At 40.8% G+C, this 19,755-nt stretch overlaps 2 protein-coding genes across 17 annotated transcripts in view; one reads left to right on the forward strand and one right to left on the reverse strand.

The window, feature by feature from the left end:
• Picalm (phosphatidylinositol binding clathrin assembly protein) overlaps positions 1 to 2,157 on the forward strand; it is a 95,690-nt gene extending 93,533 nt beyond the window's left edge. For 14 of the 16 annotated variants that reach the window (XM_008844149.2, XM_008844148.3, XM_008844150.2 and 11 more), the window contains one exon: positions 794 to 2,155. In XM_008844149.2, the coding sequence (XP_008842371.1) occupies positions 794 to 808 (15 nt within the window). In that variant the 3' untranslated portion in view covers positions 809 to 2,155. Of the gene's footprint in view, positions 1 to 793 lie in introns of all 16 variants that reach the window. The other 2 variants (XM_008844147.2, XM_008844159.1) reach the window with 1 other exon arrangement.
• Positions 2,158 to 12,716: 10,559 nt separating this feature from the next.
• Positions 12,717 to 19,755, reverse strand: part of Ccdc83 (coiled-coil domain containing 83) — a 62,739-nt gene continuing 55,700 nt past the window's right edge. Inside the window, exons 8-10 of the mRNA XM_008844160.1 lie at positions 17,387 to 17,466; positions 16,390 to 16,583; positions 12,717 to 12,878 (exon numbers count right to left, since the gene is read on the reverse strand). Coding sequence (XP_008842382.1) covers positions 12,717 to 12,878; positions 16,390 to 16,583; positions 17,387 to 17,466 — 436 coding nt within the window. The remainder of the gene's footprint in view (positions 12,879 to 16,389; positions 16,584 to 17,386; positions 17,467 to 19,755) is intronic.

The raw sequence follows: 19,755 nt of genomic DNA on the forward strand, positions 1-19,755 counted from the left end.
TGTAATTTCCTTAGAGAGTTGTATTTTATATGTTCCTTTTTATTTATGGATAGTAACTTTAAAAACTTGTGTTTTAATTTAGGGCAAATGAATAACCAAGCCCTTAACTACAGGATTTCTGTTTTTGATCCACATGGCCTCTTTGCTGGAAGACAGTATAATTTGTTCTTCTTGATGCTGTAGCCTGAGTTTACATTTACCTTCTAGTTCCTTGGAAGTTTGTACTCTTACTTGGCAAGCATGTCTACCTCATTAATACCTGTACATGGACAATTTAAGAGAAATGACTGAACTATCTATGTGAGTGAACAATGACTCTGGATAGAAGAGTGTTCCTTATTGAAGAGTGTTCCTTAATGGATACTTCAGAGTTTTATTTATATTTGTAAAGAAATAATTTACCCAGTATAATATTACTCTTGATTTTATTAGCTAATTGTATGTATTTTGGAAATAATATTGTATCTTTTGTTTTCCCAAATGAAACATTTGTGCTTATGGATAGATATTTTGAACTTGAGAAAAGATAGTTTATTAATGGTCTTCCCTCCTCCCACTCCACCCCCTTTCTCGCTTTTTGGTAATTAGAAATTCCTACACTTGTGCTTTGAGGGCCGAGTTCTGGCACATAGTTGTTAAGACTTTGTTTTGCATCAGGATTTGTGATAAGCATGTTGAGAACACTTCTGGGACAGTTGAGTGGTAAAGGCCACAGAATGTTTTTGTCTTTGGGAAGATAACCTGTAATGCAGTGAGTTAACTTACACCCTTACTTTTTTGTTTTGTTTTCCAGATACAGTTTATGTAACTAGATGGAAAAGAATGGAATTACTCCCAAAATACAAGTGCTCAAGTGGCGAATCCTTACTTCCAGCAAAATCCAAACTGCTGTCTCTCAAACTCTTCTTCCATTAGAATGCTACAGTAACCCAGTGAAGGCCCATGAAGGAAATTGGGACTAGCTTATAGGAGAACGTTATCAATACAGTTTATAAAGCCAAGAATTGCCATGATTTAAGACTAAGATCTGTCTTTTTGGTGACTAACACTTCAGTTCCTTCAACTCCTATTAATACCCATAATCAGTAACCTACCAAGAAATGCCCGTCCTTGGAAAGTGTGGAGTTTGTATTTGGAAAAGCTGCCTGGAAGGAAGAGTTGTGTCCTTTACTGTAATTCAGCAGGACTCGTTGGGGGATCAAAATCATAATTCTTAATTATGCATTATCTTTTCTCCAGTCCTCACAAATATAGAAATCATAACTGAAATTAACTTTTCTTTTTTAAAAAAAAAAATTTATATTCAGTTTGCAGTAGACATTCCTAAGTATTTGTATTTATTTATGATTATCAATTTTACATAACATTAATATTGTATCAAACCTCCTTATGAAAATGAGTATGGATGTTCACAATATGTTTGATTTTTATCCACAAGAATGAATCTGATTCAGAATGCTTTTCAGCTGACATACAGAGCACTAAATATTTTAAGGCAAGTCCCTGGGTCTGAATCTCTTAAGAATTCTCAGTGTCTATGGGATTTAGGGAAGCATTATAAATGCATTAATCCTTATAGTCAATTCTGTGCCTAGGATTTTGCAAGGGAACAGTTCACTGACTAGGAAAAGCACTACATTTAAATTCAGCATTAGTGCATTGGGAAGGATCTTTACTGCTTTGTGCTTGGCATGTCATTATTTTCCATTTGACATTAGGGCCTTTCCAAATGTGAGGAATTGCTTTCACTTCAAGACTTTCCTTCTTTTCAGTAAAACTTTAGGAGATGTTATTGGGGTTCAAAAGGGAGGGGGACAAAAACAATCCTTGAAGTTTTTATTTGGCTTGTGCCATATTATGATCATGTACCTTTTAAATAAGGGGAAATAGTATCTTTAAAGTCAGTGTCTAGCCAAGAGTTTAGTTAATGAAGAATTAAACTGCACTGTTGATCAGTGCTTTGTGTAAATACATCTTAACACTCTTGGGTTGAGCAGGGCCTTAAGAAGGACAGTTCATTGTAGGAAAGCAATTCTGTACATGAGTTTAAGCATACTTGTTGCATTGTCTCTGCAGATTCTATTTTTGTTTACAATATTAAAATGTATGTTAGCAAAATGGGTGGATTTTCAAATAAAATGCAGCTTCCACAAAACATGTTATGGTATTCTGGTTTGAGGTGCGTTTTCCTTTTTCCTTTCATTTTTTATTGTCAGTATCATTTTTTATTTTTAATTTTTGCTAATAAAAGTATACCCAGGCGGTTATATTTGCTGGTTTTAATAAAATGTAAAATTTGTCTTATTTAAATATCCCAAAAGAATTGTTTGATATTCTTGTTTACCTTCTAAACTCTCTTGAGAAACTGAACTCTTACTAAAATTGTCTAATTTTCCTTCTCATCAGATGCCAGGTAAGTTTAAGGAAGAAAGTGCTTTTGTAGTACATATGATTATGTCTGCTAAAGAAACATTTGTATCATGTAGCATAGTGAATAATGACTAGGCATTAGAGTGCATCAAAGAGATTGAAAGCTTTGTATTGCTAAATGTTTGTCATGATTGGAAAAATAGTCTTTAGCTAATGTGCTTTGTTAATATAACTGATTTTCAAGTTTCACTATTATTAAAAATTATTTCCATATAAACTGAGAAATTGTACATTTATAAGTTAGATTCCTTAACATCTTAAGTTTTTATTTATCTCTTCTAGTATTTGAATGGATAGTGTATTTTAGTGTCTGTGGCTTATTTCTTTCATGATCTTAATTTGGTAGTCTGTTTCTGTATGTGAAGTGTTTTATAACTACTTCTGTTTTCTTGTTCAAATACTCTGGGGCTTTGTGGGCTAGGAATTCTGCATTCTCCCCATTTTATGGATAGAAACAAAAAGCCCTTGCCCGGGGTGGTAAGGGAAGTTGGCAGGTAGACGAGTCATGTAACTGGTCTCGTGGTTCATTGAAAACCGATCAGACTTGCGGATTTGTGTAGTCTAGACTGTTGGCTGTCCTTTACTTCCAGATGGTCTTTGAAGCACATTTTCTGCCACCTTTGATGTCTGACATTATTGACAGGAAAGAATGTAAACATATGATGATGATGATAACTTTGAATCAAAATGCATTGATCAAAGTAAATCAGTTGTTGAATTCAGGTTATAAATCTATGCATGCCCACACACCATTTTGCTACCTAGTTAGCAAGCTGGTGATAGCTGCAGAGATTATTAACAGCAGGGGCAGCTATACCTATCTTAGATTATTTTCTAAATTAGCTTTATGTTTTTGATTTTGCAAAAGACTTCATTTAACTGAGATTCCCTACCTAGGTTGTATTAGTAATTTTTCTGTTGCTGTGATTAAATACCATGATAAAAAGCAACTTTGAGACAAAGAAAAATTTTAATTTGGCTTATGGTTCCAGAGGGCTAGATGTCCATCATGGTGGGGAAGGCAGGCAGCAGGAACAGGAGTCTGGCTGATCACATCTTTTATCCACTCACAAGAAACCGAGAACACTGGAAGTGGGATGAGGCTGTAAACCCCCAAAGCCCACCCCCAGTGACACACTTCCTCCAGCAAGGTTTCACCACCTAAAGATTCTACAACACTGTCGCCGAAAGGGGTTAGAGGAGTGTTCCTTATTTAAACCACCACATAGGCCTTATATTATGCTAGTAATCTTTGGCTTCCTCACATACCAACAGAAGGGGATTCCTAGAAAGTAGCCCTCACTGGGATATTTACAGCTAATCTGGGGCTCTTCTCTTAGGCACCATGATCACCCTCAAACTTTTCCAAACTGAAGACAGAGTACTTTTGTGGTTGTTACTCTTCACATTTCCTTGAGAAATACAAACTATTCATTCAGCATGAATGGCTCTGCTGGTAGCAGTGTAGACCACAGCACTCATGTCAGATTAAATCACTTTTACTTTCCAGAAAGGACATTCCACAGTGTCTTTGAGGAACCTATACAGCCATGTAGATCTGTCTCTGGCTAGTTTCATTAAGTTACTGAAGAGTGGTTTCGAGGGTGGAAAGAAAAGCTGTAGTAAAGTGGAACAGACTCACTGGGAATGCCCAGAAAGCCCAGCAGGCTAGTCTGAGGTCAGGTGGGCAAGGTGGCACACACCTTTAATCCTAGCACTTGGAAGGCAGAGGCAGGTTGATCTTTGTGAGTTTGAGGCCAGCCTGGTCTGTATAGCAAGTTCCAGGACAGCTGGGGCTGCAGGAAGACCTGTCTCAGTTTAAAAAAAAAAAAAAAAAATAGCTGAACTCACTGCTTGGTATTCATAACAATTGGCCCCAGAAGCTAATCTCCCCTAAGGACTATTGATGACTAGTGTGATATTGTCATAAAAGGAATAGAAACATAATAGAACAATAAGCGTAGTAACAGGTGTTAAAATATGTGACGCTATTTCAAAAGAATAAGGGCTAGGTGTGTTGCCCAATGGTATGTGAATTCTGGGTTCAGTCTCCTTTAAACACCCCATCCCCCAAGTAAAGAAACAGTTTAATAAGCCTTTCTGTGGTCAGCACCACAAAGTATCTATTTGGGGAACTGTGGAGGGAGGGGTGGATTCCCCCAAATAACATAAATAGGTTAACAGCAGAAGTGTAAGGAATTAAAAGGATGAATAAGGTCACTATCTGTATATATAGTAAAGTAGGAAAGAATGTGGTATTCAAAAAATACATTCACCAGAGAAATACCTAAGACCAATAAGAAAAAGTTGTCTATGGAAGTAACGAATTGAAATGAAGACCTCTGTGGTGTTTTCCAAAAAGCTTGTCTTTTTACATGTATTTGTTCATTTACTAAAGTCTATGAAGGAGGCATAGACTTGGTTAAATCCTATTTTATGGTTGAGAAAAGTGTTTATATTGTGTGGTGTTTAAGGTAAACTCTCGAGTTTCTTTTTTTAAATTATTTTTGTGTATGAGTGTATTGCCTGCATGTTTGTAAGTGTGTCTATGTTGTACAGTGCCCATGGAGATCAGAAGAGGGTGTCAGATCCCCTGGAACTGGAGTTACAGATGGCTAGCTGATTGTGGGTGCTGGGACTTGAACCTGGGTCTTCTGCAAGAGCAACCAGTGCTGTTAACCACTTAGTCATCTCCTTAGCCAGAAGTTAATTTTTGATGCTGTGTCTCACTATACAGCCCAGACTGGTCTCAGTCTCTTGATCTTCCTGCCTTAGCCTCCTGAGTGTTGGGATTACAGAGGTACACATACCATCACACTCTACTTCACTGGTCGAATTTTAAACTTGAACTCCTATGGTATATCTCTTAAACCCTATTCATAACCACTGTGTAGTATACTAGTAGATGCCACTCTGCTTATTAAATAGCACGTGTTGTAGGGAGCGCAAGGGTGCACTAAGGCTGACCTGATTAGGAGATAGCTAGTAGAGCTTTAGGGTGAGCATCAGCAGTAGTTGTCAGAAAGCTTGAGGATACTCTCAATCTAATAATTTCACCTTTAGAAATTTACTCAAAAGTACTCGGGGTGGTGGTCTAGGTAGAGAACTCATCTTGAATTGCACTGCATAGCACATAATTTTAAAAATTACTGCAAGAGATAGGCAGTTCATGGGAAATGTCACTCCCAGGTACTCCCCTATGAGGCCATCCTTGCATCACAGACAGCCTTAGCATCTTAGTTAAGCCTGTATCAGCATATATAAACGTCTGTAGAACTTGTTGCAGGTCTGTATTGCTACCATTCCAGATGTAAGATATTCTGATACCTGGCCCAACCAAAGAAGAGGAGATACTTTTTTTTTTCCTCCCTCTGAGAGTGTTGGCCTTTACTTCAGACAAGAAGAATACTGATCAACATCCTTAGGCAAGCAAAATTGTTCAGCATTCACCCAGAGAAGCAGGCCTTCCATTCATCCACAGTATTTTACAGGATGCTTGCCCAGTATTAATGTAAATTACAAGGCATTTTTAGTTGTATATTTTTCAGGTATGTTTGGTTTTTGCATTTTATTATTATTATTATTATTATTATTATTATTATTTGGTCTTTTAGAGGCAGGGTCTTCCCAGCTGGCCTGGAACTCTGTGTAGACCAGGCTGGCCTCAGACCCACCTGCCTCTGCGTCCCAAGTGCTAGGATTAAAGGCGTGTCCCACCATGCCCAACTTTTGCTTTTAATTTTTATTATATGTGTATGAGTGCTTTGCCTGCATTTATAAAAGCGCACCCTTGACTTGCAGTAGCACAGAGGCCAGTGGGGGGTGTCAGATCCCCTGAAACTGAAGTTATGGGCAGTTGTTAGCCACCATGTAGGTGGTGGGAACTGAGAATAACCAGTGCTTTTAACTGCTGAGCCCTCTTTCCAGCCCCCATTTTTGTTTTATTTGCTTTAATTGTGAGATTGGAATACTTGTTTCATTGTGATGGTTCAAGCAGTTAAAGAGTACATACTGCTTTTGCTAGGCATTCCCCCTGGACTAGCTTTCCAGACATTCGGCTGTGTGGAGCCCGGGTGCCAGTTGCTGAACCCTGCACCAACTTTCTGCCCAGAGCACAGGGAGAAAGAATGGCTGTTGTTCATTTTTGAGCACTGCCTTTCCCAGACTCCATGTTTTTCTAAGATAAGAACCCAGAAGAGGATTGGTCATTTCTTACTGCCGTGAAAATCATGTCTCAGAAATCAGTATGTTCAGGGATGTTGCCATTGACTTCTCTCAGGAAGAGTGGAAATACCTGGACTCTGCTCAGACGGATTTGTAAAGAGATAGGATGATGTTAGAGAACTATAGTAACTTGGTATCAGTAGGACTTCAAGACCAAGAAGTTGAGAAAGATATAAAGGATAGTGTTTACCATGAAAGAAATTGGTGCCCATTGTGGCAATGAGTCCAGATTCTGTAGGCCATGCTTTGAAGATACTGTCCTGTTGTCTTCTGGCTTTCGCTGCTGCTCCTCAGAAGTCTGCCATCCATTTCATTGTTCCTTCTGTGTGACTGAAGTTACATACTCTCATGGTGGGAATGATCTGGTCAGGATCTCCACCAGTTATCAGTATTTAAACAGTGACCATAAGCTACAAGAGATACAATGACTCAGCAATTACAAATGACTACCAGATATCACTCTTGTTTGAAACTTTAGCCATTGAACTAAAATTTTTAATTTTTTTTCTTTTTTATGTAAATTAGAAGTTTATAAATTTTATTTGTGATTGTTATTGTGTGTAGATTATATGGTGTATGTGGCTGTGCATGTGCTGCAGTGCACGTGTAGAGTTCAGAGGACCATTTTTGGGACTTGGTTCTCTCCTACCATGAGTTCCAGGGATCCATCTTAGGTTGTCAGGCTTGGCAGCATGTGCCTTTACCCAGTGAGACATCACACTGGCTCCAGTTTATGGTTCTATGTATTTATAGGACATTAATTTCTTAGCATAGTGTGAAATAATCAAATAAAACTAATATCTTTAGAAAAAAAAAAGTTTATACTGCTTTTGCAGAAGACCTGAGCAAGTTTGGCTCCCAGAACCCATGTTGGGCAGTTCACAACCACCTAAAACTCCAGGGCATCTGAAGCTCTTTTCTGGCCTCTGTGGACACTTGTATTCATGTATACATACCTACACACAGAAACACATACACATACTTAAAAATACATCTTTAAAAAAAAAACACTTGTTTCATAGCAAAGTGTTCTTGCTTGATAACCTACATAAATGCTTCCTGGGAAAGAAGAAGGAACCCATCATGTGGTGGATTCAGGTGCTTGGTTAACTCTGGGAACCTGTGACTTCACTCCTGGAATCCTCCAGTCTGTCTCTATGGCATACTGCTTGTTAAATGTTCAGTCCTTACTACAATTGGAACCTTTCTCAGTCACAATTTTTCGGTTTCCTGCTCAGGCCAGCCATTTTCCCAGTTAATAGAATTCTGGATTATCTGCCCATTTAATTTCACCTGTCAACTCTTACTATTCCTGAGTGAGAAATCTATCAACTTTATTATAAAAGTTAATGTAAACAGAAAGGCCATTTCTGAAATTCATTAAAATGTTACTGCTTTGCTTGCAAATCTGAAAGTCCAAAGTATGGGAAACATGATGCAGGTATTCATGGTGGTTAAGATTACCAAAGGAGGGCTGGAGAGATGACCCAGTGGTTCAAAGCAGTGGCTGCTCTTGCAGAGCACTCACTCAGGTTTGGTTCCCAGCACCGACATGGTGGCTAACAACTAACTCCAGTTCCAGGGTCACCCTCTTTTGGCCTCCATGGGCATTGCATTCAGGGATGTATCTTAAGTACACACTCATGAAGATTACCAAAGGAGAAATTCAGTCATGCTGCTTTAAGAAATGCCCAAGTAAGATGTGTACCATGAGCACCTCCATTAGTAAGGGGTGCCAGAGGATAGGTGGAGCCAGGACTGAGCCATTGGGACCAGGGAAGAGGCATCAAAGACTTACTGGGGGTAGACAATGGTCCCCATGAGTGAAATACAGACCCCAAACTGTCCGTTTGACGTGGCATGCAGTGATCGTTAGCTCTAGTTTAGCTATTCCACACCAGAGGCAGATGCCATGTTACTCATGTTTGAGGAGGGAAAGCATAGAGATAAGCATAGACAGGAACCAAGTGAGGTAAGGAACAACCAGGAAAGAGTGAACAGGCAGACCAAAGAAGACTTTTAAGATGAAATAGATTGCCTTGTTCATTCAGCTGCTTAATGTACTGCGTGCCCTTGAGATGCCAGTGGTTCTGGATAAGCGTTAGGAAGGTAAGCCATGTACAGGCAACTTATGCATGTGTGTGAATGCTTGGTTTAGGTCTGGAGATGAAACAGAACAGCTGGAAGAAAAACTGTCTGGAATATGCATCTACCAGACAGTGGGAAATTTTCATCTCAGAACACTCCCTTCAGAGGGTATCTACAGAAGGAAGCAGCTTTTTAGAAAACGTGAGTTTTGCCTGCTTGTGTGTAAATGTACCATGAGAGTGCAATGCTCATGAAAGGCCAGAAAAGGGCATCAGATCCCCTAGAACTGGAGTTATGGATAGCTGTTAGCCGCCTTATGGGTTCTGGGAACAAAACCCAGGTCCTCTGCAACAGCAGCCAGTGGTCTTAACCACTGAACCAGCTCTCCAGTCTTGGAAAGCAACTTCTTGGTGAGACAGTGTAGCACAACAGTGACAGCTCTGCAGCCATGCTATGAATCAGTCCATTTGGAGCCTTTTAATCTCCCTGGGCCTCAGTTTCTTTGCCTGTAAATAGGCATAATAGTGGCTACCTCATAGGAGTGTTGTAGTTAATGAGTTAATAAGTGGAAGCACTTAAGACAGCCTGGCACATAATAAAGGTTCAATATATAACTTAAAAGGGATGCAGAAAAGCTTGTAGTCCAGAGCCAGCCTGGAGGCAAACTACCTGGTTCTGCTCCTAACTAGCTGGGCAGCTTTAGGGAAGTTACCAAAATATGCTTGAGCCTGTTTTCATCTGTAAAATGGGGATAACTGTAACCCCTACCTCATTGGATTATATAATAGGATTGATGTATGGGAAGGGCCTCAATAGGCATACTTAAGTGTTGCTGATGTTTGCATTTTTAAAAATATTTTTTCATTTTATGTGGATGAATGTATTGCCTGCATGTGTGTAAGTGCACCCATGTTATGCAATGCCTGTGGAGGTCAGAAGAGGGCATTGGAACTCCTGCACCTGGAGTTAGAGAAGGTGCTCAGCCACCATGAGTAGGCGCTGGGAAGTAAACCTGGGTCCTCTGCAAGAGCAGCCATTGCTCTTTACCCCTGAGCCATCTTTCCTGCCTGTTAGCATTTCTTGAGTCTTAAAATTTGTTTAGACTTTGGAACTGTCCATTCATTGACAATGGTTCTGTGAGCTGTTTCCAAGCACACACACTGAATCCCTGATTGTACATCCTCTCATGCAAGCTGAGTCCCTGGGATCCTTACCTCAGGACTGGGAGTGGAACTGGGGATGGAACTCAGAGCATTGTAAGTGCCAGGCAAGCGCTCTACCACTGAACTCTGACACCAATACTTAAGTAAGTTTTAAAACACTTTTTGGGGTGGGTTGGATAATCAATGGTAGAGCACTTGCTTGGCATGTACAAGGCCCTGGGTTCAATCTCCAGTATCTGTCGGGGGGGGTGCAGTCAAGTCCACACAACATTTTAGCCTTTGTATATTAGGCTTTATTTTGGTTGTCTTCAACAGAAAACACAATTCAAACAAAATAGACTTTTCTTTCATATGTGAAACATTTGAATGCAAATTAGCCACCACTACAGAGTCAGTTGTCAACTTCATGAAGTTCTTTCTGATCAATGTCCCTTCCATGTCCCATGCTGTAATTTAAGACTTATTTTTAAAGAAATTACAGTTTTAAGATTGAAATTTTTTAAAATATTTTTTTAATTTTATGTGTACAAGTGTATTGCCTGCATGTATGTGAGTGCACCCATGTTGTGCAGTGCCATGGAGGTCAGAAGAGGGCTTCAGGTTCCCCTGGAACTGGAGTTAAGGATGGTTCGTAGCTGCCATGTGGGTGCTGGGACTCAAAACTGGGTCCTCTGCAAGAGCAGACAGTGCTCTTAACCGCTGAGCCATCTCTCCAGCCCCAAGATTGAAATATTTTAGTGAAATGTCAAAAGCTTAAAAATTAAAGTCAATAGGGCTGGAGAGATGGCTCAGTGGTTAAAAGTGGTGACTGCTCTTGCAGAGGACCCAGATTTGATTCCCAGTACCCACATGGTGGCTTAGCAGCTGCCCATAACTCCAGCTCCAGGGGACCTGACACCCTGATTCCAAGGGCATTGCATGACAGGGGTGCACTTACACACATGCAGGCAATACACTCTTACACATAAAAATAAGAAAACTACTAGGCTGGATGAATGTTATATGTTAAAAATGTGTATCTTTTCATAGATTTTTGGTCTAGCTCTAACTTGCATTGACATTTTAACATAAGCAGTGTAAAAGTTCAGGACCACACCAGGAGAAAATGTCTGACGTAAACTTTTGGTATAACTCAAGGAGCAGCATAGACCCCAGGTGAATTATGACTTCCCTAGAACCTCCAGTGTGTGCCCCCACAGACGGGGATCTATCATAGTTAATATTCTTTCCTCAGGAGAGAGGGGTTGCAAGGGCTAGCACATTTTTACAGCTGACACTACAGAAAGAAGGCACTAACCCACCCTGCCAGATCAGCAGGTTGACTGCAGGACTTCAGGGGAGAAGTGCTGATAAAGCCGGATACTGAGTGTGGAGGTCTGCGTCTGCAGTTACTGTAAAACTCATTTGTTAGGCGAAATATCTGGGAACATTTCTATTCAGAGAGGTTTTTTTTTTTTTAAGTATTTTGAAGGTTTTTAGCACTTTTTCAGATCATAAGAATGGAATGACCTGAAACAAGTAATCTTAAAAGTCAAAAAAGAGGGCTTTTTGGAAAATTGGACCCATCAAGTCATAGGAACGGGAACTGGAAACACAATCCAGTTTAAAGTCACTAATATTTAGAAAGCCTCTGTTACCTCAGTGCATTATTTCCTTGCTTTTTGTGCAAAAACCTGTTTATTCCAAGAAAAATACAAAGAGCTGTTTTGTTGAGATCTAGTGAAACTAGTGAGGACCAAGCCTTTAACAAAGCCTTAAACAGCCCTTTATTGCCTCAAAAATACTTGTGTCCTTTTACTTTGAATTGTCCCAGTGTCTGACTACAGAGCTCAAAAAGAAATAGAAGTGCCAGGGCTGGCAAGACGGCCCAGTGGTTAGCACTGGTTGCTCTTGCAGAGGACCCTTGTATGGTTCCCAGCACCACATGGTGGCTGATGGCTGTCTGAAATTCCAGTTCCTGGGATTCTATGCCCTCTTCTGACCTCCATAGGTGTTGCATGACACAGGTGCAATTGCATACATGCAGGCAATACATTCGTATGCATTAAATAAAAATAGTATTTTTTTTTTGGTCTTTTTGAGACAGGGGCTCCCTGCAGCCCCAGCTGTCCTGGAACTCACTATGTAGACCAGGCTGGCCTTGAACTCACAGAGATCCGCCTGCCTCTGCCTCCCGAGTGCTGGGATTAAAGGCGTGCGCCACCACGCCCAGCTTATTTTTTTAAAAGAAGAAACAAGTGCCCTGTGCATTTCCCTGCTTACACAGACAGGCATTTTGGAAATAGTCTCTGTCTGGCTCTAGAGCCTGATGGGGATGAGCAAGTCCAGGGTGGAGCCTCTTAGGGCCACTGGGGCAGGCTGGGCCTTCATGGCAACAGCAGCTGCTTCATCCAGCCGAGCATGCAGCATTTTCTTGATAAGAGTGAGTACAGCCCAGTTGGACCAGATGGCTTGCGCCTCACCTTGCAATGCTTCAGGGAAAGTGTCTTTACAGGAATGCATTGTAGACAAACATCTTTGACTTTGTTTTCAGAAAAATCATACATTATTGCAAATGTCGGCATTTATATCAGCTGCCCTATGTTGCATGCATGCAATTGACTCTAATCCCTAAAAGAATCCTGCAGTGTAGGAACTGGGTCTATAAAGTACATATGAGGAACCATTTAAAGAGATTATGTAACTGTTGAAGATTCAGAGGTTTAGCTGGCTACCTGAAACCTGGATTCTAAAGGTGATTATGACTATTTTTGAAAACGGACTGAAGTTTAAGTAAAATGAGCAAAAGTTTTTATTTTGCAGCTTGCAGTCTTAGAGAAAAGGCTTCATCATCTTATGTGTAATGTGGCTTTCTGGGCAGCTGACATCATCATAGAATTTGACTGGAATTTCCCTTTCTTGGAAATGAATGGGCATTTTCTTGCCCTCAACACTCATAAGCTTCACTGACAGTGGGCCCAAGTTTACATAATCCTGTGGTGAAGACACAAGAGGAGAGGTTATCTGTCAAGTTAGCCATGACAAATGCAGTTTTCTTTATTGCAGTTGACCTTTACCTGACAGATTTCTTTGCACTATTGATTGTGTGAAAGTTGTATGATACACAAAATATGAAGTCCACTGTTAAAATTTTAACAAAATACCAACTTTTAAAGTTTATTTTCCCCGTGGGCCACAATAGAAAGATCTCCAAATGAGCAAGCAGAAGGCTGGTAGTCTTGTCTCAAAGGGAGGTGAGGCGAGGAGGGGACTGGCAGGAGAAGGAGCTATATTCCCTGCAAGCTGTCTTGTTTGAAAGAGTATTGGACATACATAGCACTCTACTAGTGTGAATGGAAGTTTCCAGAAAAATTGTGCATCTTGAACTGAACTTCCTGCAAGGCTGACCAACAGATTAGTACTTCAGTGACTGTGGAGTTTGGAATATTGCAGATCCAGAGCCTTTTTTCAATTTATCTTGGGCCATGTTTAGCCTTTAACTAGCCACTCCTTGCCTACCTCTGTCTCTGACATAACATCTTGTGACTAACAGATAAAAATAAACCTTTCAGAATGTATTAACAAAGCCCTAGCTCCCACCAACCAAAAGGCTAAGAATACCATCAGATAACATCTGAGGCCTGGAGCTGAGATTTCTCTTTTGCAGTATCTGCCTACTTAATTTTCCACTAATGTAAAAAGCTTCAAGAAACTGCTTCCACACTGGAACATGGAATTTGGGGTGACGTGAATCTGTGTTCCCAGGCCTTGATCATTTATATTTGGCTCTAGAATAAACTCTTATCCTCTTGGTCATGGGAGTTATGCTTCTGCACTGACACTAATCAGGACATAACCACAACAACTTTACTTTATTTTCCAAAACAAAGGGAAGGATTCTACAAGTGCTACTTTGATGACAGATAGTGTAATACTAAGCCATTTTCTCAGAAACTTTTTTTTCAGAGAATCTTTGGCTACTGTATAAGTAAAACTTACCCATTCTGCCAAGGTATCAAGAAGCCAGTGGACAAACAATTAGAAAGCTAGTTTACATAAAATCTTCTTGCCAACCCCAAACAGGCCCTATCTGACATCTTCTCTGGAAGACTCACAAGCCATAACTCACATTCTGAGTAACATCATATCAGCCAGCCTTTCTGGAGTGCTCCCTCTGCCCATCAAGGGCTGATAAGCACAGACTGGCCAGAGAGACCAAATTAGCATAGCTTCTCTTTTTATTGGCTTTTTTTGGTCCTCTATAATCCTGTAAACAATTTGTGGGTAGGGCTCACATCTTTGAGATTTCATTGCCTCATTCTCCTTAAATTCCCAAGCATTTAACAAGTACCTGTTGTGTTGCAGGCTCTTAATACTTCAGAAAATTTAAAAGAATGAAAAGAGGAGGCAATGTCATAGAAGTCCTGCCTATCAGAACTCACAAGAAAACTTCTTTCATCAACCCAATGGCATTCAGTTTGTAGACAACTGTCCACAATTACCTGGTATCAGCATGACATATCAGAAGTCACAATTCTAGGATACAGCTGGGGATGCCTGGATGTTTAAGTGACAGAAAGACTAGAACTTTCATCCTTTAAAAAATGTTTGCAGTGCTGAGAATCAAACCAAGAGCCTTGTGCATGCTTGGCAAGCACTCTACCTCCTGGCCATATTTTCAGCCCCCAAATTTTTTGCCTGCATGTAGGTAAGTGCACCTGTGTCGTGCAATGCCCGAGGAGGACAGAAGAGGCTGTCGGAACTGGAGTTACAGACAGTTGCTAGCTGCCATGTGGGTGCTGGGATTCGAACCTGAGTCTTCTGCAAGAACAGTTACTGTTCTTAACCGCTGAGCCATCTCTCCAGCACCCTTCCCCCCAATTTTAGTTTTCAAATGATCACTTGAAGGGATGTAGCTCAGTGGTGGAGTGCTTATCTAATACATGAGACACCCTAGGTTCAGTTACCAGTACTGAAATAAAGGGATGAGGACAACTGGAGTTACTCTTTCCTCAAATTTAAGCCTACCAGAATCAGATATTCAGTGGAACTTTAAAAAGGAAATTCTTTCTGGGTGTGGTGCTGTACATATTTAATCCCAGCACTTGGGAGGCAGAGGCAGGTGAATTTCTGTGCATTCAAGGTCAGCCTGGTCTACTTGTCAGCCTGGTCTACATAGCAAGGTCCAGGACAGCTGGTTACCCTGTCTCAGAAAAACAAAAACAAACAAACAAACGGCTGAGGCAAGAGCATCTCAAGTTTGAGCCTGGGCAACACCTAGAGATCTTCTCTTAGATAAATAAATACATAAATGGTCACTTTATGGTAGCAGGAATGAACTGTAATTAGTTAAAATGGTGGCTTATTCCATTTTTTTCTACTTTCTTACATCTCTCTCCTACCAGGCTCTTAGTTTTAGGAGACTTATAAAGTTTAGTACCAGAAAGGAAACTAGAAAGGCATGACTTGGGGGAGGAGGTTGTGACTAAAGATAGTTTTTTTTGTTTGTTTGGGTTTTTTTTTTTGGTCTTTTTGAGACAGGGTCCCCCTGCAGCCCCAGTTGGCCTGGAACTCACTATGTAGACCAGGCTGGCCTTGAACTCACAGAGATCCACCTGCCTCTGCCTCCCAAGTGCTGGAACTACAGGTGTGTGCCACCACGCCTGGCTCTAAAGAGAGTTTTATAAATTAAAAGGTTTGATTCTAGAGTATCCACTAGTATATATGTGGTAGTTTGTACTTTCCAAAGATGGCCTGATAAATATCCAATCCCACTGGTTTTTATTTTGTTTTTCGTTTGTGCGTTTTGTTTTCTTTTGTTCTTCACAATCTTCCATCAAGATACAGGAACTATGTTTCCCCCCTTTGGGAATTTTGCAACTACCTCAGCCAATAGAAAACGATAGAAGTGATGGCACATGGTTTCCAAGGCTAGGTTACAGGAAGCATTAAAGCTGTTTTCTTTTTCACCAAAATATCTTGCTCTGAGAGAAGTCAGCCACCACAAATTACAAAGGGGCCACTCCGAACACCCTCTAAGAGGCTCATGTGAACAGAAACTGAGGTCCTGCTTTAGCTGGCTGGCTGCATCCTGTCAGACATTCCACTGTGGAGGTGGCTCCTCCTGCCTCAAACTTTCAGATGAGTGTGGTCCCAGATGTAACCACCCAAGTGAGAACTCAGTAGAGCCCTTTCTCAAGTCCTAACCAACAGAAGGCCTGAAAGAGAATAAAAATTGTTTTCAGCTACTATGTTTAGGGGTCATTTGTTATGTAGCACTGAATTACTTACATTATATACTAGTAATGGAGGTCAATAAATGAATCTGGTGGCAAATTGGTCAAAGGTAGGAGTAAAAGCAGTTTCCTATGAGATGTGAGTAGTGGGCCAGTAAAATTCTAATTTTACTTAGAATTAAAAATCAAAATTGAATATTCATATTTTAGGCTTTTCCCTTACACCAGCATTCTTCTGAGGGTCAAAGTCAAGTTCTCCTGAATCCTACCTTGAAGTCCTGCTCATCCTTGTATAGTAAATACTTCATAACAGAGCCCTTGGACTCCTCGCGTGACCCGTCCTCCCATTCTGTCTCTAAGTGCAGGACTTCTTGCATGATATCTTCACGGCTGCTCTCTAATAATAAGCTCAACACATCTCCACTCTCTGCTTCCAGTACAGGGTACAGTTTTGACTTCTCTTCTGTAATGAAAGTATCAAAAACATTATGTACATATTTTGAGCAGAGAACAAAATGTAATCCATCTTTTGTCACATTTTTAATTTGAAAGAACTCTGAACTTAGAAAAAATAAAGTTGGGGGCTGAGGAACTAGCTTGGATATCACAATTGCCTAGCCTTGTGAGACCCAGGTCTCACAGTGAGAGCCCAGGCAACCTCCAGCGCCACAACAACAAAAAGTTTTTAAATAAAAAATTACAGAATTTATGGACTAAAGTAAGAGGCAGCCTCATTTTAGGAAACTTATATTTCCTTCTGATAGCTAAGAAGATAACAGTAAACATTTGGGAACTAATGTATGTGTTGGCATTTCGGTTGACTAAACTGGGACCCAAATTCTTATCAGTGTAGGTAATGTCCCATCCCTCTCTACGAGTATGTACTTAATTCATTGTAAAATGTGGTAAGTTGATAGGAAATGGGATTAGATCTCAGGCCCATTAGGATCTGAATGACAGCACTTGAGAAGCTGAAGCAGAAGGATCCTGAGATCGAGGCTAGCCTGGACTCTGTAGTGAGACACCGAGAAAGAAGAAAGGCTAGGGAAAAGAGGGAGAGGAAGGAGGGAGGAAAACGGGGAGGAAAGGGAAAGAGAAAGGAAGCAAAGAGGTGAGAGATGTTAGACTAGGACAAGCATTGCAGGAAGAGGAGCGAGAGGAGCCACGTGTATTTCTCTGTGCATAGCTCCTGCATGCAGGTGCCTGCTCATAACAGATGCTCAGATAGCTTACTAAATCAAGAAAAAAATCGCAGTAAAATAACACCTTTATAAGTCTCTGGCAACTTCACAGGCATTTCTTCAGGCAGCACTTCCTGCCCAGTGGCTTGATTAAGAAACAGTTTCCTAAAGGAACAACAAGAACAAGTCTGTCAGTCAAGAAATCTTGTACTGTGTGCTCACTAGTGCCTGTTTCTCTCCAGAGTACTGGAAAGAGAAAACAGACCATAGTTCACGTGCTTGGAGAGCAGAAGGCCTGTTGAAATGGTAAACAATACCACAGTGTTTTACAGTGACAACTTCTGACATGATGTATAATTAGCAGTGTGAGAATGCTGGGAGCAGAAGGAAGCACCCCTTGACTAGTCTTAGAGATACAGAAGTTTCCTGGAGGAGATAAAATCTGAATTGGCTCTTGAAAAACCAGAAGTTTACCAGGGAAGAGCTGGGTGGGAGGGGAGGGCATTCTAAGCTAAGGGAGAGTCCCTGAACAGACAGTGAGAATGATACCAGTTAGGATGCTGTTAGTAAAGTAAGGAAAAACAGAGTCCTGAATGGGATGGTTTTGAGATGATGAGAGAGGGAAGAAACAGTAGTAGGAATCCAAGATGCCATCTGCTTCTGGGCTTTCACTGAGTGGCATGTTTCAGCTGTCCACCCAGTGAACTGGTATGCATATGTATGCTGCTGCAGTCTCTGTGCACCTTTAATTCTGTGCACTGGTCAGAATGTGCACTGGATTTTCAAGAAGGAAATATATAGCTTTGAACTGGGAGTGCAGCTCAGTAATAGACTACTTGCCTAGCATGTGCAAGGACCTCAGTTCAGTGCAAGGAAGGAGAGGAGGGGTGAGAAAAGAGGAGGAAGAAGAGGAGGAGGAATTATGGACTGCAAGTTATTTAAAGAACATGCATACAGTGTTTCTAAACACTTGTGGCTGTAGCAAATACTATAATCGTGTATAATATTTACATATGTAAAACCTCAAGACTTAAAGATTTATTTCACATGTAGCTCTTATTTACAGGTAGATACATTTTTGGCTATAGAATTGTTTTCTGCTTTTACCATTATGAATAATTAAGCTCTTACTAAAATGCCATAACCTTCACAAATATACTTTCTTTCTTAACCATTAGTTTACTGTTGCTTTGGGACAGAGAAGTTTGATATATAATGATATAAAAAAACACTTTTAAAGATGTTGTTATATTTAATGTTAAATTTACAGGTATTGGTTCGTTCAGTGTCAGCCCTGTGGCACTGGAGCCCCAAGGAAGTGTCATATCTGGTTGACACTTGCTCCATCCATTTTCCCAACTGTGTCAAATACTATGGGGCCTGCATGGCTTGTGATGGAAGAAATGTTGGAGGAACTCTGCATGGGAAATGTAGTAAAACTGGCTATAAAGGAAAAAGACGGAGTGCGATGAAGGCCAGTAGCAGGGGTGCTGAGCCTGTTCTTACAAGTGTCACCTGTCTGGATTTATTTTCCTTCAAAATCTTCTGATTTCACTTGTAACTCTGAAATAGAAGGCATAGAAGGACTCTATGCCTTTCAGTGAGGAAAACTAGTCCCAGACAGGGACAGTGGCTTACACCTAAATGCCAGCCCTCAGAATGTGGAGGCAGGAGAATTTTGAGCTTCAAGACTAGTCTGAGATACACAGTAGGACCCTGTCTTAAAACAAAACAAAACAAAATGTTCCTAAGAACTGAGGAACAATGTGGACTTTACTGTTTTTGTTTTGTTTTAATACAGAGGATAGAATTACATTTGCATATTATACAACAAACAACTTGATAAAAATTCCAATGAAATGTTTCACATCTGGGCAGAGGGTGTGCCTAGCATCCAAGAGGTATAAATGCTGGACATTTATCTGAGTTTGCTAAGTCATCTTTGGTGAAGGAAAGACCTCTTTTTGTTGTAGTTATCAGTATGTCACCCGCACATTGAACCAAATATACCTGATCAAAACAGAAAAGTGGAGCTGGCGGTGGACAGAGTAGCTCCTTCCCAAAGATCAGCCTGTTCAGAGAAGACAGTGGAGGGCGGGCACAGCAGTAGTTAGAAGCTAAGCACTAGATGCCATATGATTAGGCAAGGCGCAGCAGCAGGTGACAATTAAAGGCGGGGCAGGAATGTGGGGCTGGAGTCCTGTTTGCAGCCAGTGAGGAAGGCTGGCAGAGCAGACATTGCCTACGGGGGAGTCCTGAGACACCCGCACTAGGCAGCCTCCAGGAAGAGGCTACTAATTAATGTGCTCATCCAGCCTCACCTACTGCGTCTACTCTGGTTTCTGCTCTTCCCGGAGCACACAGTGGCGGAAGAGATGCAGCTGGTCTTTCTCTGTCTGTCCTGTCCATAATTACACCCTCTCTCAATTTCGTTTGGTTTTTGTTTCATTTTGT

This window comes from Nannospalax galili, unplaced genomic scaffold (assembly GCF_000622305.1).
Source record: "Nannospalax galili isolate Female #2095 unplaced genomic scaffold, S.galili_v1.0 scaffold278, whole genome shotgun sequence".
In the NCBI taxonomy this organism is placed as follows: domain Eukaryota; kingdom Metazoa; phylum Chordata; class Mammalia; order Rodentia; family Spalacidae; genus Nannospalax; species Nannospalax galili.